Source organism: Lipophrys pholis, assembly GCF_963383615.2.
Source record: "Lipophrys pholis genome assembly, chromosome: 21".
Lineage (NCBI taxonomy): Eukaryota > Metazoa > Chordata > Actinopteri > Blenniiformes > Blenniidae > Lipophrys > Lipophrys pholis.
The window spans coordinates 10,751,802-10,769,253 of record NC_137649.1 but is presented as its reverse complement, the minus strand read 5'-3'; the positions used below and the strand labels follow the sequence as shown (position 1 = coordinate 10,769,253).

The 17,452-nt window shown below is 40.8% G+C and overlaps 1 protein-coding gene across 2 annotated transcripts in view; it reads left to right on the top strand.

The window, feature by feature from the left end:
* map3k5 (mitogen-activated protein kinase kinase kinase 5) overlaps positions 1–17,452 on the top strand; it is a 68,953-nt gene that overhangs the window by 43,669 nt on the left and 7,832 nt on the right. For both annotated transcript variants that reach the window (XM_080490090.1, XM_080490091.1), the window contains exons 11-22: positions 112–219; positions 413–465; positions 1,508–1,603; positions 5,880–5,961; positions 7,729–7,862; positions 9,495–9,622; positions 9,763–9,899; positions 11,134–11,239; positions 12,548–12,705; positions 14,997–15,174; positions 16,087–16,104; positions 16,985–17,162. In XM_080490090.1, coding sequence (XP_080346216.1) covers positions 112–219; positions 413–465; positions 1,508–1,603; positions 5,880–5,961; positions 7,729–7,862; positions 9,495–9,622; positions 9,763–9,899; positions 11,134–11,239; positions 12,548–12,705; positions 14,997–15,174; positions 16,087–16,104; positions 16,985–17,162 — 1,376 coding nt within the window. The remainder of the gene's footprint in view (positions 1–111; positions 220–412; positions 466–1,507; positions 1,604–5,879; positions 5,962–7,728; positions 7,863–9,494; positions 9,623–9,762; positions 9,900–11,133; positions 11,240–12,547; positions 12,706–14,996; positions 15,175–16,086; positions 16,105–16,984; positions 17,163–17,452) is intronic.

Here is a 17,452-nt window from a genome sequence, read left to right as displayed (position 1 = left end):
AGCACATTGTTATGTAATGAGCATGACGCGGTTGGAGATGAGTGGAAGTTCATCATCATAACCTTCACTGAATGAATGAGTGCTTCAATAATAGGTTTATTTGTTCTCCAGGTGTTGATATTGGAGCCCACTAAAGTGTACCAACCTTCGTATTTGTCCATAAACAAAGACGTGGATGACAACACAGTCTCTATCTGGCATGTTGCCCCTGACGATAAGGTCTGTGTTTTATAGTATACACTACTGCATGGTTAATTTATCACATTCTCTCAATTTCATAATTTAAAGAGAAAAAATAAAGTATTTTCCGTGTTATAGCCAATATAATAATATTTCAATGTGTGGGCTCGTCACACGACGTTCATCTATTTTTACTCTTCCGTTGTGTGTAATGGTGTTATTTATTCTGCAGAATAAGGGGATACATGAGTGGAACTTCAGCGCCACGTCTGTACGAGGTGTCAGGTTGGTGTCTGCAAATTCAAATTCAGCCTGAGTTCACGTTGCAAGTCTTTTGATGATTGTTGTTCTTTTCGATCTTCACAATTGGCTTCTGGCTTTCACGCAGTTTCCAAACTTCACTGCTTCCGATTTGCTGTCAGGATGTATGTGAAAGAGTCCCCTTCAGTTCACACTGCACAAGCAAAGCAGTACCAGCATGGGCTGCACAGTTGTAACTGACATTTCAAAGCATTCTGACTTTCAACATAGTGTCTACTGTATTTTGCTCTTTGAGACTGTACAGTTTTCATGATATCTTGCGATGCGCTATCTCTCCTCGGTCCTCAAAGGAATTCAGTGTCAGATCGGAGAGAAGTGGAGGGCTATGCTCACATGTTGCTAGGGAACAACTCACTCTCTGTGCCCACTCAGCCTGCAGACAGTCAGCAGGACACAATAGCAGCTCTGGAAGCTGCAATACGACCACACACGCAGGCACTCCAATGTCTGGCTCAGCAGCTCTGGCTTTGTCAACAAGAAATGAACAGACAAGCGTTGCTCCTGCACATGAAAGTTTACATTTATGGGGGTTTAGATTAAAGCTGCGCTTCTTTCGTGCAGCATTGAGGCATCATTTCAAATGCAAAACGACTTTCATGTTCGTTCCAGGTGCAGGTTTTGTTCCTCCTGTAGTGGATGAAGGAAAACTGTGTCTGCTGCATATGCCTGTATTTTTATGGTAAATGGACTTGACTTATATAAGGCTTTTCGACTGCGTGAGCAGCCCCAAAGCGCTTCAAATCGTTGATCACATTCACCCATTCACACATGAATTCACACACCAATGGATCTGCCTGCACATTGTGCATTTCCCATTTGTAATCCGTTTTAAGTTTAAATTAAACTGGCCATCCACTTGCAGCAAACACCATTTTATTTTTTACGAAGAGACCTAATGGTGAATGTCATGAATCGAGTGAAAAGACTAAACTCCCCCTGACTCATACCTCCCTCAAGTGCCTCTCATTAGACTACATAGCTGACCCTGTCTTGTTCCTCCACCCAGCATCTCCAAGTTTGATGAACGCAGTTCCTTCCTCTACGTCCTTCACAACGCCGAGGACTTCCAGATCTATTTCTGTACAGAGATGCACTGCAAAAGGTTGGTCTGCCTGTTCAGGCTCTCTGTGCTTCGCTTTGTTAACCTTAAGTGCCAGTGATGAATTCAGGTAATCTGCAACTTCCATGCCCTTTTCTAAAGTTACAGTTAATACATGCAGGTGGTCCAACATCTCAAAACTGGGACCAGAGGCAGATAGCCCAGAAATGCCTCGTCTTCCTACTTCATAGTCTCAAAAAATCCTCTTTGTTGTGCAGCAGTGCTCATTTGCCATTGTAGGAAGTCAGTTTAGGAGACTGACTTGTAACTTCAGCATGGACACACACACACACACACACACGCGCGCACACACACACACACACACACACACACACACACACACACACACACACACACACACACACACACACACACACACACACACACACACACACACACACACACAGCTCCTCTGTCACAGGACCTCCTTACAGTGCTATGAATACATGTGAAAATTCAGAACGTTCACGACGTTGAACAGCCTGAGTATCTGTAACCTTCTCTGGAGTGTTTGTAATAAATGTGCAATCTATTCATGTACTCAGCAGCTACAGATCACCGCACAGCCACAGTTGCGTGCACACTTGAGAGTCTGCAGACTCAAACATATTCATGAACATTTACAAATATTTACAGATACGTAGATCAAGAGATGGTGCTCTCACTGAGTGTAACACGCCCGCTGTTTCTATGGGAATATGCGGCGAACACATTTGATCAGACACTTCCCCATTGTTTTCATGTGATAGGACCAAGTGTTTTGCACGACAATTTTAAAAACACCATTGACACCAAATGATATTCCGAAGATAAAAGTTTTGTTCAAATAGCAGAGATTCTTAGCATATTCATAAAGTGTTGTCTCATTTCACTGATCTTCATTCCTCCTGCAGTCACAATGGGTCCACTTTGGAAACCAGGCAATTACGTCACTGTTATTTTGGCATTGTCTTTTATGCAAAATGTCTCAAGCATTTTTTTTGTCAATTCAATCAATCATTTTAATTAAATTCGTTCAAAGCTTTTCATTAATTTCGTTAATGTCTTTTTAAGCACTTGAAAAAATGATTGATAAAATTGACAATAAGACTTAACAAGTGAGGACAAGATACTAACAAACACTTGACCATAATTAAAGGGATGCATCCAAAGGTATGCCAGCGGTAATATTTCAAACTGAATTAAAGAATGATTCAAATTAAAGATTTATTTAAAAAAAGGTGATAGAAAATTTGACAAAAATATATTTGCACGATGGGGGGGTTATGATTTTTATTTCTTGAGATCTTTATCCTTTTGTTGCTAGATGTCAGCAGCAGCTACAGACCTTCTGAATAATGGACAGTTTCTCCACTGTACACCTACATTTTGCTTTAAAACACAGAAAGTTGTCAAACCAATATCACTGATCAATTTTGTCACTGGTGTTTATATCCAGCAGCTAACATCGTGAGCTTGGGGTGCATCACATCTTTGAATGTGCACATGAGCTCAAATCACAGGTGGGAAATTTCCCACTCCCCTGTCTCCAGGTGCACACCTCGTTTCAATTAAGCCCCGTCACGTTCCTCTCGCTGGCAGCTCGCTGAAGCGCCGAGCACTCGCAGTCTTGTGACTCTCACAACTGAGTCTCCGGAGCACTTCCAGTTCTATTATCTGGAGTGTGAGAGTCTGTGAGTCATGCCTGCTGTTGTCATGATGCTGTTTTCCTTTTAACAGCAGTGACAGCGAGGTAGGACGGGTGAGACGGAGGGTGGAGAGAGGGAAGAAAGAGGCAGACAAAAAGTTGGCGGCGCCTGCTTTGTGTGCGAGTGGCGTGTGCGCGCACACACATGCACACATGAAACACTGAACACCTGCAGGCATGTGCAACAGCAAAACAAAGCCAGCAGCCTGCTAATTCACAGCTTGTGTGCAGTGAGAGCGGTAAAGGTCATAATATGTATGTGTTTGTGTGGGAGGTGTGCCTGCAAACATACTGGAGCCTCTTTTGGATTAGAGCCCCAGCAAAATAACACACCTCCATCACAATGTGCCCTGGATCACAGTCTCTGTGTTACCGTCGCTTTTTCTTTTTACTTCTGATAATCGTCACATTATCAACTCAGGCTTTTAATGTCTGTCTGCATTCGGAGGAACGTTCAGTCATTCTATTGTTGGAGTGGGGTTTGTTTTTTTTGTTTTTTCGCATAATCACCCGAACCAGATGGGACAGTGATACATACAAAAAAAGAATATCTCTAGAAAGAAATTTTCAGAAACAGCAGACTTACAATAACAAGCAATGGAAGACACACTTCTACCATCTACTACAATAGAAAGGGTAGTGCATTTCACTTTAGCTCTACACATTTTAACATAAGGGATTGAATGTTGAAATGTTGGGTGAGAGTGAGTTTGCAATTGTAAGAAATATTTAGTTAGTTTGATCTTGTTCTTTTAGTATTATCACCCCACATGGAGGAGACAATAGAAAATATAATAAAAATGTCAATGTTTGTATCAGTGCACAATAGAAGATGTACTTTGCAACATTTGGAAATATTACTGCATTTAAAGAAACGGTTTAGCATGATACTATTAATAGAACTATGTTCACTTTTTGATCGTTATATTTTCCACTTAAAGTCATTATTTACTTTTTAGTTTTAGTCTGCACTTAGAGGAATGATCACTCACTTGGATGTTTTAGTACACGTTCTCACAAAAAGGGACAATAACACATTGAAAAACTGAATGAATCAGATTATGTCATTAATACAAAGCTTAAGAAGACAAACAGCAATAAAAGACACACAACCCTTTACTCTTTTCATCTTATGCACTCACTTTCTACTCCATACATTTCCAATACAGAAACCTTTAAGGAATAATCATATTAAACATGAAAATTACCACCTTGGTTATAAATCTGTGTATCCTGGGAATGATTGGTTTAAAAGAATAAAAGCAATAGCAATAAAATGTCTACTATATCTGCAACCAACAGAATTAAACTATTTTTTTAAGTTAAAATGAAAAGACTACTTCACAAAAAAATTGATTTCTATGTTCTCCAAGTATATTGATGGAACTGAAAAAGGCTTTGAATGATTAAACATAAATACATATATCGGTACCGAAAGTAATTATTCCATCAGGTAACTTGGCTCAACTCCCACATGAGGTTTAAAGGAAAATACAATGTATTAGGAGAATAAATGTCAGCTGTAATTTGAGGGTGTTGTCATACGTACATACTTATTATGTCACATACTTATTATGTCGCTTCAGCAGTCCCCAAAGCGCTTTACAGTGTTAATCACATTCACCCATTCACACACACACACACATTCACATTTGAGGTTCAGTGTTTTGCTCAAGGACACTTCGACATGTGGACTATCCAGTTTAATTTCATATCTGGTGGAATTCCAAAGTATGGCTGCTTTTTCAGGGCTGCCATGGCTGAACTCATGCTCTCACCCCACGCGTGTCTTTTTACAGGCAAAGCTTCGTCTATCAGCCAAACGCTTAACTTACAGTGTTTTTGAATGAAAAGAGATGCAACTACTATTGAGAGCCCCAAGGCCAAAATCTAATACAGGGACTTTTTATTACCTCCGTATTTAATGCCATGAGCAATTATACTTATGGTTAGATATCATGGCCTCCTCAAGGCACGTTGTGAAAAACTAGTCTGTTCTTCTAATTAATGAAAGCATCACTCTTCCTGATTTAGCTTTTTAACACAGCTTAAATGAATGTCACAGTCAAATCTTTTTTCGCAAAAGCTGTTCTTTTTAAATGTTTAAATGGGTGTTTTTCAACCACGCCGCCGACTTTGTGTGTGTGTATGAATGTGCACTGGCGCCCCATGAAAAAAGACTCACTACAGTCCAAGCTGAAGTCAAGTGTTATCAGCTCGGTCCTTTTATTGAACTCATGAAAGCCATTCCTACATATTCCTATTATATCACATAATGTCCACTCGAATAACCAATTCAATTTTCTATTATAACCTTTCAACCATTACTTAAAGCCCCATTGAAATGAAAAATACATTACTGAATGTCCGGGGTTGAATTCCTGCGCTCTTCTCACATGATTGGGAAATGCACATGGGAATACTGTACAGTAAAAATGTCAATCAAATCATCATACATCACTTATATATCATGTCAAGCTTTCTTTTGTATTATTCTTTCTCCTGTTCTGACTTTTAATGTCCTCTCTCTCTCCCAGTTTAGCCGTGCACCTTGTTTCTGTGTTTTGCATTGACCTGACTTTTCTTTGGCAGATTCTGTGATCTGGTCAACAGCATAGCAGAGGAGGCCTGGAAAGGTCCCGAGGAGGGAGACTGCGACGCTGACGCTTTGGAGGTGAGAGCTCGCCTGAGGCTTGGATGTTTTCGGTCTTCAGATGAGAATTTCTATTTAAGATAAAGGTCTATATAGTCTTTAAACATGCTTGAGTTACGATTCCCTTTAGTTTCCCAGACAAAGCAAACTGAGATCTTTTTGGTTGGAAAATACCTTCGTCACCACAGTTTTCTTAAACATCGATCACTGAATTACCAGTCTTGCACATTTCACATTGTGCGTGTGGGAGTGCTAGTTTGTTGCTCTGCATTGTTTAGTTACATCCTGTTGTGCACTCCACTTGTTTCTTTTCAAAATGTCACAGGAAACGAGACGCGAATGTGGTTGTTTCCATCAAAACGAGTGAAGGAACAAAGAAAAGCGAACCATCTTTCAAGACATAATTAGTGCTTTCTTCTTTACTGGCAGCCAACTGGCAGCTTTTCATCCTGAATTTATGACGTAGTTATCAAGCAGTTGATTTTCGTGGCAATTTGTCAAACATTTCCTCCAGCTTTTCTTCTACAGTTCATCACAGGTGTCATTACAAGAACTGGATCGAAACGCAGCTGCAAACACCAACAAATGAGCAGTAACCTGCTGAGAAAAGACCTGGATTTTCACTCTGTGGAGCTCTGGCGGTGAACAGCAGACACCTGCTGTTGTATTCACCTGTCTTTTCAGCAGAGCCGCAGGAAAAGAACAGCTAATTACTCAAAATGCTGCCGCACCCTCTTTGACTCAGCATGGCCCAGATCAAGTGTCGAACAGGTTTCTTACAGGGGGATTTTTTTTATTTATTTTTTTATGTGTTTGACACCAATCAACCCGAGGGGTAGTTAGTCTCCTGCCAGCATTGTCAACACAGCCAAAGACTGGTTTTAGTATTTGCTTCTCATGTTTATCAGATGTTTCACACAGAAAAGGAGAGTACTATTGGTAGAACAGGCTTCACCCAGTAAGACCTGAAGCAACATGCGTTCAATACCGAAAAGAGCTTCAAGGTGACCTGTTCTCAATACAGATGAGGATTTGTGACCTGCAGACTCCCATATAAAAGAAAAAGTAAAATCATGTTGCATGCCGCTCTAAATCGAGACAAGCCCAAACATTAGCAGCAATGATGAACAAGTACATGCAAATGATGCTCAAGGTCTTCACGGGACATCTTAAGCACAATGAGAGATTTTTAGGATTGAAAGGGAGGAGTCAGCAAAGCAAAATAAAATTTATTGACCGAATAAATATAGCAAAGAAGTGGTATTGTGATGCAGTAAAATACCAAAAAAAAAATCCAATTTAAAAAAATAAATAAATACTTTTTCCATAATTAGTTTAGAGGTTAACTTGTTTTCTTCAGTTATATAAAGAAAATGCAATATATTTTTCACACTTATGATAATAGAATAAGGATATTTTTTTTGCTTTTAATTCAGATATGCTTATATTTTAAATGGTTTCAACAATTTCTCATGAGTCAACTTTTATCTTGGTACTGTAATATGGAGCTTTCTTTGGTACAAAAAGGTCTTTAAGAAGCAAAAAAAATTAATTTTTTTAATTATTTAATTTGTCTTGTATTGCTATCTATTCATTTGCATACAAAATAGTTTCACTTAAATGTACTTAGAAAATACATTAAAAATATACATATTTTAGAAAATTGATCATCAAATTTCAATCAGATAATCTGATTAAATATGCAGTGTCCCAGATAATTCTTAGATCCATTTTTAACTGGAAATATTTTTTTTCATGATGGTGTGGATGTTTTTCTTGTCTCCTCAGTACGACTATGAGTACGATGAGCATGGAGAGAGGGTGGTCCTGGGAAAAGGCACGTTCGGGGTCGTGTACGCCGGCCGAGATCTTAGCAACCAGGTCCGACTGGCCATTAAAGAAATACCGGAGAGAGACAGCAGGTGAGGTTTTTGTTGTGGTCTCAAAATATTAGACCTCCTGACAAACTATTTGACAGGTTGATAGACCGACAGATGAAAAAGTGCATGTATGTCTGATTTACAGTCACCCTCAAGATGAAGGTTCCCACGTCTAGCAGATTATGCAGTTCATCTATTTATTGCACTGCTCGGAAATTGAATTTCTGTCCGATGTTAACAAGTGTCGGAGCTGATAATGCCTTGTCTTGTTCAGTGCCGCTGCCAAGCAACAATTAAAAGAGTGCTGCTCTCCTCCAGCTGAGAGTGCAAGTCGCAGATCAACAAGCTCCCTGGTGCTTTCTGGCTTTCAGTGTGCTGATATCCAATGGAGCGACCGGGTGGTGGTGGTGGGGGGGGTTTGTTTTTTTGTTTATTATTCCCATCAATGTCTCTGCGTCCTCATCGCTCCACCTACTCATCCCAGACTGCGAGACGCTCTCGCACAGAGGAGACACTTCCAGCGCCACACTTGGTTCCACTAATCACATCAGCCAGTCAGCAGTGCGCTCGGCCGCAACCGATGTGGAGAATTTGGCTAAATAATTCAGAAGTGGACTGAAATCTCCGGAGGAGAGCCGGCGAAGGAGAAGGTGTGATTCATGCAGAGAGATGCATGTGAAATGGAAATTGCTGGCAAGCGTTTCTTTTCTTTGTGCGTAGGTACCTGTTGTTCTGGTGAAAAATCAGGCTGCAGCTTTCTTCCTGCTTCAGTCTTTTGTTTTTAACGGGCTGTAGATGCTGCTGTATGTATTCTCTACTTTTACATAACCTCCAGACAAATACACTAGGTCAGGACATCACCATAAGCCTGCAGTTTTTTTGATAAAGGTCACCACTATTCTAGTTCAACCACCACTCCTCACTGAAGAGTAGTAGACCGACACTTCAGGATTCTGCAGCGACAGCTTGTTCATTTTGTTCATAATGTGGTGTGTACAAAGTGCATTGACTGTGAATATTCAAATTTGCATTAAAACTGAGAGACAATTTGGAGTCGTTGTTGTACATAATGTCACTTTCACAGCTACAACTAGTTTCGGCTTCCGAAGCATGTGTTTGAATTGTGTGAGGAAGTGTGGACTAACACACATAGAAAACATGCACTTTGCATACAGTAATGCCTCAGTCATCCTGGAATCACACACAGATCTTGTTTTCCATGATACGATGCTTAACACTGCACTGCCTCGTCACCCCACCATCAGTCAGCTTATGAAATGTAGTATATTGTGTATTTTTATTTCTTACTCAGTTGACATTTAAACAAAACTGGCAAGACTTTGTTGCTGTAAATGTTCAGTGAGTTCGAGGTTTGGATGAACATCTCATGAGGCTGGTGTCAAGTTACTGAGAGCCCTAGAATATGAAAGGAATGAGCTGGAAATGAGGTCTCTGAATGTGCTTTACAGAAGAAATCACTTTAGAAATACAGCCTTCAAAACCTGCAAACTAAGATACGCCTGTCAATGAACGTGTGAGAGGAAATGGTAAAGAGAGGAAAAAGAGAACGTTGTGCTCGGGGTTGTCTTTTACTGTATATGTCAGTGCTGGTACTTTCAGCTGCGATCAAAGTCATTTCCCATGTTTCGAACCGATTTTGTTTTTGGGATGCAGGTACTCGCAGCCACTCCACGAGGAGATCGCTCTGCACAAGCACCTAAAGCACAAGAACATCGTTCAGTACCTCGGCTCCATCAGCGAGAACGGCTTCATCAAGATCTTCATGGAGCAGGTGCCTGGAGGTGAGAGTACAGCGTTATTTTATCTCAATAAACTCAATCCATCACCAGTTCATAAAACCTAGTAACCAGTCCGGCGCTGGTCATCTCAAATCAGGGTCTGTGCATTGATTGCTGTTGCACTTTGTCCTGTTGTGTTCCAGGGAGTCTGTCTGCGCTGCTCAGATCCAAGTGGGGTCCGCTGAAAAACAACGAGCCCACGATCGGCTTTTACACCCGGCAGATTCTGGAGGGGCTCAAATACCTGCACGACAACCAGATCGCTCACAGAGACATCAAGGTGACGCGATGCACAATAAATGAGAACAGATAATAGTAAAATATTGATGTATGATTATTTTCTGTTGAGTTTTCACAAGTTCATTTTAAAAAGTATATGTTAAAAATGAAATAAATACAAATCCTCTCAGTATTACTGCTACCGTTGTTTTGCGGTCGTGTGATTATTATTTTATTCCTTTTTAGTGTCAAATTTCATGGAAAGTTTTTCTACTTTCCCAAAAAAAATAAAGAATCCTGAAATACCCCGTGATGACGCATTTGCAATTTGATTTAGTAAACAGAAGATCCACGTAGTTGGTTTGAAATGTGAGAAGCACAGTGACTGAACAGAAATGGAAAATATTGCACCCCGTACAGAACCTCCAGCCTTGTCGACAGGAAAGATTTCAGTACTTTGCACAAAAACACTGCACCAAGTTTAACTTGATAAAGAAAAGAAGAAGGTATTTCAGTGCATCTACAAAAGACTGGGTGATTAAAATACATCTGTCAAATGACTTTGTGTCACTTTTAATACACGAATCCACAAAACAATGTGTCTTTAACCTTGTTTTAGGAAATTATTGCAATTTTGTGGGATTTCAAATATTCAAAACATGAAAACTGAAAACAGAGTCCACATGTCTTCTGGTGAAGCTTGAATTCTCCTCTAAGAGAACAATGCAACAACTGTGATAGAGTGGAGCTTTTTTGCAGCTCAATAACAGAAAGCATTGTGAGGTCTTTTGAGGTCTGCAGGCTTTCATGTTTTTCTAGATGTGTGTGCTTGTTTGCTCTCTGAGAATGTCGGCCATGTGATTCCGGGTAAGTCTAATTTGTTGTGACTGCATTTGAAGAGTGCCCCAGACCAGCTGCTCACAGACATTGCTGCAGTTTCTTGACAGCTCATTGGCTGCAGCAACACTCCTCTTTTTCTTAAGTAAGAGGCACTCCCTGCTTTATCTCGGTTGTAATAAACCAACGCTGATAAGGTTCCCATCAGAGACGGTCATTAGAGTCCGTCCCTTTGCCGCCCCCTGTTTTAACTACTCGTCATATAAACATCATTTGCTCCACGTAAATGTTAATGGCCTTGTTTTGGCTGGAAGCTCCTCCTCTTCCCATGCATGGTGCCATAACCTGCAGTTTGTCACTTCCAAGGAGCTGCAATCCTTATCTCTATGGCATAGCCCTGGAATTTTAGGAGCAGGATGGGTGTGTCTGTGCTCACGTATGATCTTTTCAATCCACAGGGTGACAATGTCCTCATCAACACCTACAGTGGCGTCCTGAAGATATCAGATTTTGGCACCTCTAAAAGGCTCGCAGGGATCAACCCGTGCACTGAGACGTTCACAGGTACACTCTTGATTATCCTCATCTCTTTGTTCACACAAGCAAAAGGCTTAGACGGGCGAGAGACGTCCTGAGACGGGGCTATAAATAAAGCTGAGCGAGCAGGTAACCCCAGACAGATACCGTGTGTTTGTTCGACTGGCACCGTTTGAAAGAATCCACTCCCAGCACCACACCTACTGTATGTAATAACTCTGTTGCTATTCAGGCTCTGGGTTTCACATGAGTCTGCGGTCAGATGGTGCAGGTTGGTGCCGCCCTGTAATGTTTGCCCGGCAGCCGCCAACTGTAGCTCAGTTCGACCTCTTGAATTAGACGGTGTGAATGCAGATTGGAGCAGACAGGGACTTACCCTGAATGGCCCTTTCAGGAAACTGGGCGAGTCCTTTTTATAGCCCATGCCTGCTATATATAAATGTGTGCCTCCCTTTTTTTAGCTCAGCAGAGGAGCCTCTAAGAGCAGCTAATAAGAAGCCAGCAGGATAATAACAGGACAAAAGAGCTCTTTCAGTACGGATCTGAAAATGTTTCTTTGGACCTGCGCCGTGATTAATATACAACACTGACAGTCTTTGCTGTTGCTTACACAAGGCCATCAGCCCCTTTAAAGCCTTTCCCACCTTATTGGTCATATGTAGGTATTGTGTCATCGCCTCAAAGCCAAGGTAACTCATAATTAATCACCTAATGCAGGCTATTTTGGTTTTTTTTACGTCAGTTCTTTCACATGGGTGTAGTTGCTTAGAGCTAACACCCGGTGTGAGATACTTTACTTTTAGGTGCAAAGTCAAACTATAGTCATTTTGATTTTCAGACTTGTTCCAGAGCAACACAAAAGTGCATGTATTTTACCTTCAACAGGAGGTAAATTTAAAGAATCTGCATGCACACTAAGAATATTGTAAATGGCACATGTCCTCCAAGGTGCAGCTTTTCTACTGATGTGATTCAGTTTGATTTTCCAGTCGTATGTTTTCATACACGTGATTCTGTTGTTTTTTGTTGTGTTTTTTCTCGCCGTTCTCGCCCACAATATGCCTTTGGACTGTTAAATATGAAGGCCACTCACCAATAGCCTACAAATAAATAAATATTAGCTCACGTTTTTATCCAGCATGTACTGTCATCACATGTTCAGTGTACTTGAGATTACCCTGAGCAGTTTCCATCCTTCATCACATCGGCAGCTCACGCATTTTCACATTTTGCTTCACAACTTTGACCTGCAGACACATTAAGGAGAGAAAATGACCTGTACTGAATTAGTTCTGTGTCAGTATTCGTGAGGACGTTGTGTTTGTTGTTTCTCAGGCACTTTGCAATACATGGCTCCTGAAATCATAGACAAGGGTCCTCGGGGATACGGCAAGCCGGCAGACATCTGGTCGCTGGGCTGCACCATCATCGAGATGGCCACCGGTAAACCGCCGTTCTACGAACTGGGAGAACCACAAGCTGCCATGTTCAAGGTGAGATATAGCAGCACTAACGTATCCCGTTACCTCACGAGGGAACGCGTTTAATTTCAGATGGCAGCTCGCAGACGGTGGGAGCTGTTTTCAGAGCATCCTCGTTTGAATGGGTGTTGCAGTGCCAATGAACATCTGCAGCTCCACCATATCACTTTAATCTGAGGACGTTTGAGAGCTGATAATTGCCCTCTTGAGAGTATGAATAGGATAAGTATGTGGCTTATTTTACTGCACTCAGGTTTTGGTGTGCATGACTATGGCTTAATATCCAATCAGATTCAAATTAGCATCACCTCCAGAGGTAAAACTCATCCCGTTGAACTCGCAAACGTTGCTTCTACACTGCAAAAACTCAAATGTTTATGACCAAAAGAGCCATTTTTGATGACTTTTCACAAACATTCGGGTTCCTTTTACAGCAGTTTGAGTCCTTTAGCTCTTTTAACATTACTTTCAGTTGTTTGGTGATCGAGTCATGATAAACTTTAAATAAAATATATTTACTTAAAAATTGACCATTCATTGCTTGTGTGTCGGGACACAAATTAGCTCAACGTGAAAATCATTATTTGGGGGGGAGGATTTTGGTGACAAGCTAGAATGCGTCCATCTCTCTTCGATTCAGAGTTTTCTGTAAACGCCGAACAGGACCCCTGTACATCAAAAAGCTCAATTTGAAACAAAACTGCTAACCACTTCATCGCTCTTTAAAAATGACCAAACAGCATCATCAAGTCATCTGACTATCACAAAAAAACCTTTTAAGTTGAATGAAATATGCCCCAAAGTAATTCCTACAAATAAAATGTTTTTAATTGATTATGAAGTAAATTTTTTCCAGTAAACTTTCCTTGTTTATTTGAAATTGTTAACGCTGTTGTGATGTTTGCACCGATTCATTTTATAATCGTTTCTAAAGAAGTCATTGTGAGACTGCGTTGCTGTTATCACGGCCCATAAAAATGTAACTAAAAGCATTCAGTTGTTTGCTTTGTGAGATCATAATAGAGACTGCAGGTTGAGGTGAAGCACGCATAATCAGGTTATATCAAGTGATTTGAAAGGTTGAAGACCAGACTATACACAGCTCTGTCTCCGTTTGGAAATAAAACAGTCGGACTCATCAGGCAATAAGAAAAATAAAAGATGCTAAGAGCTGATATATGAACAGCTGCTTTTCCTCTAGACCTCCATGACGACACCGGCCAGGTGTAATTATCTAGGCAGACTCATGCCTCATTTAATGGACCTACTGTACACTGACCATACATAATGCATAAAGGCCTCGTCCATCAGCCTGATTCTTCAACAGCTCGCTTATTTACAACTGTCCATTCATTCTCTTCTATTCAAGTTACATTTGGTAGAAGTGATAATCAGCAGTTCTGTGTTTATCAGTTCGATGTTTCCTGAAACTATGTGCCTGCATTGTGTTATCACATACAGGTTGTAACATGATCCAGGCCAGTAGAAACTGCAAATACTGCGTGTGCACCAATGTTTGTTTGAACACAAGCAGCCCTGTGGATAGGAGAGGAGCCTTCGCCGTCCTCAGGTTAACTTTCCGTCCTTGTGTGAAGTCTTTACGCACTCGGTCTGCATGCTTTATTTGCTCTGGATGGACCAGGCTTCACAGCCACACCAATGGATTATTGTGTCCATGTGCAGCCCGTTGAAGACAGTAAAGACGTTTGAGGCGATGTCTGGAAAGCATTTTCAAAGTGGTGAATCATGGACTTTTCCATATGATGTGATTTAATTAAAGGGTGCTCCATCCAAACAAGGAGGCGTGTGTTCTTTGAACTCAAACTAAAGGAAACATAACTGGAGAAACTTCCATCTCTCAACGATCACAGAAGTATAGTCCCATCAACTTTTAGAGGTTCTTGTGTTCTAACAACTCTTTGTGCGGCACGTCAGGTTAACTTTAACAGGAAAGCAGTCCTCGTGTACTTTTCACTCATCCCTGAGGAATGTCTCGAGGGAGGGGCATCTCCCTGCTAATCTTAAGTCAACATTCTTCAACAGCAACAAGAGGAATTTCTAGTGTGTCTCTTCAGGGAGAATCTCACACGTGAACTGTGAGTATTATATCTCTCGTGTGTTGCCCCAACCTGCACTGTGGCCTGAGGTTTCAACTTAGATTCAAACTTCTGTGTAAACATTGCAGTTTGCAGGTGCAGCTAATAACATAATTCACCCTGACGGGAAAGCATCTTAGACCGGTGGAGAGGCTTCTGATTTGGTTCTTCAAACTAAAGATTATCTTCTGTTTTGTTGATTTCTAGGTTGGGATGTTTAAGATCCACCCGGAGATTCCTGAGTCCATGTCGCTGGAGGCCAAAGCTTTTATCCTGCGTTGTTTTGAGCCCGACCCTGACCGACGCGCCACCGCCTTCGACCTGCTCACCGACGAGTTTCTCACCGTCACCAGCCGCAAGAAGAAGGGCAAGAGCAGTTTCACAGGTGGGAACATTTTAGTTTTCTTTATTCTCACTTTGTCACATTATATATAAATGATTGTACTGTACAGAGTATATTCTTGACAATCACAGCATTACGGTTACATCACATTGGTCGGTGTAGACAAGGATGTAGTATTAAATCTAGTCAAGAATATGTCCATAAATAAATAGAATTAAATAGAAACAACACTGGAGCACAAATAAACTCACCCCAGAGACAAAATTCTTCATATGATTGATAAGTTAAACTTAAGCCGATAGCTGTTGTCTTGAAGATGCAGTGGGACTTTGATATTTCTAATTCCTTAGAACCTTTATTTTTCCCTGTAATTTTTGGGATGGTTATAGGACGACAGCTTGAAATTAGTAGACAGACTGGTACGTTATACAAGCACGCTCAGGCTGTGTGTCGCTTTGTGAGCAGTAACGGTACTGGTACCTCTGAGCTCGCGACATGATTTCCTCTGAACAAAAAATACAAGGAAGGTTTCTAGTTCGCTCCAACATTGAAAACAAAATAGGGAAGGGGCGACTAATAGCAGTTTTTTCACATCTACAGATCTATATTGCCGTTTGTTTAAACTGTCCTGTGCATCCTGCTTTAATTTGACTCATAAATAGATTTGATAGAAATGTTTCATTCATGTTGTTTTGTGTTATTTTTCAGTTGTTTGAGAATGTCGTGACTTTATGCTCCGATGTTTTGGCAAAACGTTAATGAACCTCTGATCTAAGGTGGAGTTTTACCTATGTTTTAACCCCGCCACCTCTTTTCAGTCATGTGCCGTGACAACACCACTAAGAAGAGCTTCAATTGTTTTGCCTTGCTGCACAGTCACCTTGCCTGCCTTACAAGTTCTGTTTTGTTCTTGTTTAATCGCTGACACACATATTCTCCGTTTCTTTCCTGCAGCTCTGTCACCAGGGTCAGGTGAGCAATTTTGCTTTCTTCATTTAATCAGACTTTGTTTTAGTCATATTTGCTGAGAGACCACCTTATAAACTGGTTGATATTTTTCTCCTGCTGCTCGCTCACTGACCTTGTTTGACTCTACTCTTCAGAAGCTTGAAACACGCAGATCAGAACAAAATATAATTTTTAAATGCTTTCAAATGATGTTTGATAGCTTGTACACAAGAGGCTTTTTTGCAGCCAGATGTTCAATTTGCATCACATTGAGGCAGTTGAATCAAGATAGATATTACTTATTTGTCTTTTCTGTGTTGAGTCAGATCTCAAGCAAGAACCATGAAAGCATTCACTAAAACTTTTTTACAGATACAAGCATGTCTTCATAGAAAGTTTTTGGGATACACACACAGATCTGCCTAATAATATAGGAATGCCACATTTTCTATATGAAATTATAATTTATATAATTTCTGACGCATACACATATACTATAATAGTTATATAATAGTAATTCAAATGTATTTGTAAATTTGATCTAAAACCATTTTGATATTTTAGCTTTTTGTATTTTATAGCCAACCTGTGAAACACAATTAAAGAAATATGACCTTGCATATTTGTGTATCCATTGAAAAACATTTCCGACGACATGCATTTTTTAAATAAATCATAAACTGTATTTGTGAGTTCTTTTATGGTTTTTGTAGGAGGTTGGACTTAATATTTATGAACACAGTTGAAATAATCCATCAACACTTTTTTTCACTTGCTTTGCTGCCAGAGCAGCTTCTGCCTCCCTGGTACGAAGCAATACATAAGGATATTTATGTAAACATGCCGCAACAAGCACTGTTCCAGCTTCCAGACGCTTCATCATGGACTCGTCTCGTCCTTTTAGAGTACCTCCGTAGTATTTCTCTGCCGGTGCCGGTGGTGGTGGAGGACACCAGCAGCAGCAGCGAGTATGGCTCTGTCTCCCCTGACAACGACCTCAACGCAAACCCCTTCATTTTCAAGCCCAGCGTCAAGTGCTACAGCGAGAGGGATGTCAAGGGACCAAGGTCCCTTTTTCTCAGGTAAGGCACGCACGGGTTCCAGAGCCGGTTTGGTTCACAGATGTACCCTTCTGTTATTCTGATCTCACCATACTCCTGTTGGCTGGAGAAGAATTGCCTCATTAATCTTAAACTAACTCAGCGAGGCTGACAGCAACATGAAAAACATCCCACTGTAAGTAACATTAGCCTGTGTTCACAGAGCCTGCAGTGGATGCATTAGCAGCTCTAAATATAATTAACTCGCCTCACAAAGAGCTGTCTGCTGCCGTCAGCAAGAAGGTAACTCATTATAGTGGCTTCATTGCTTC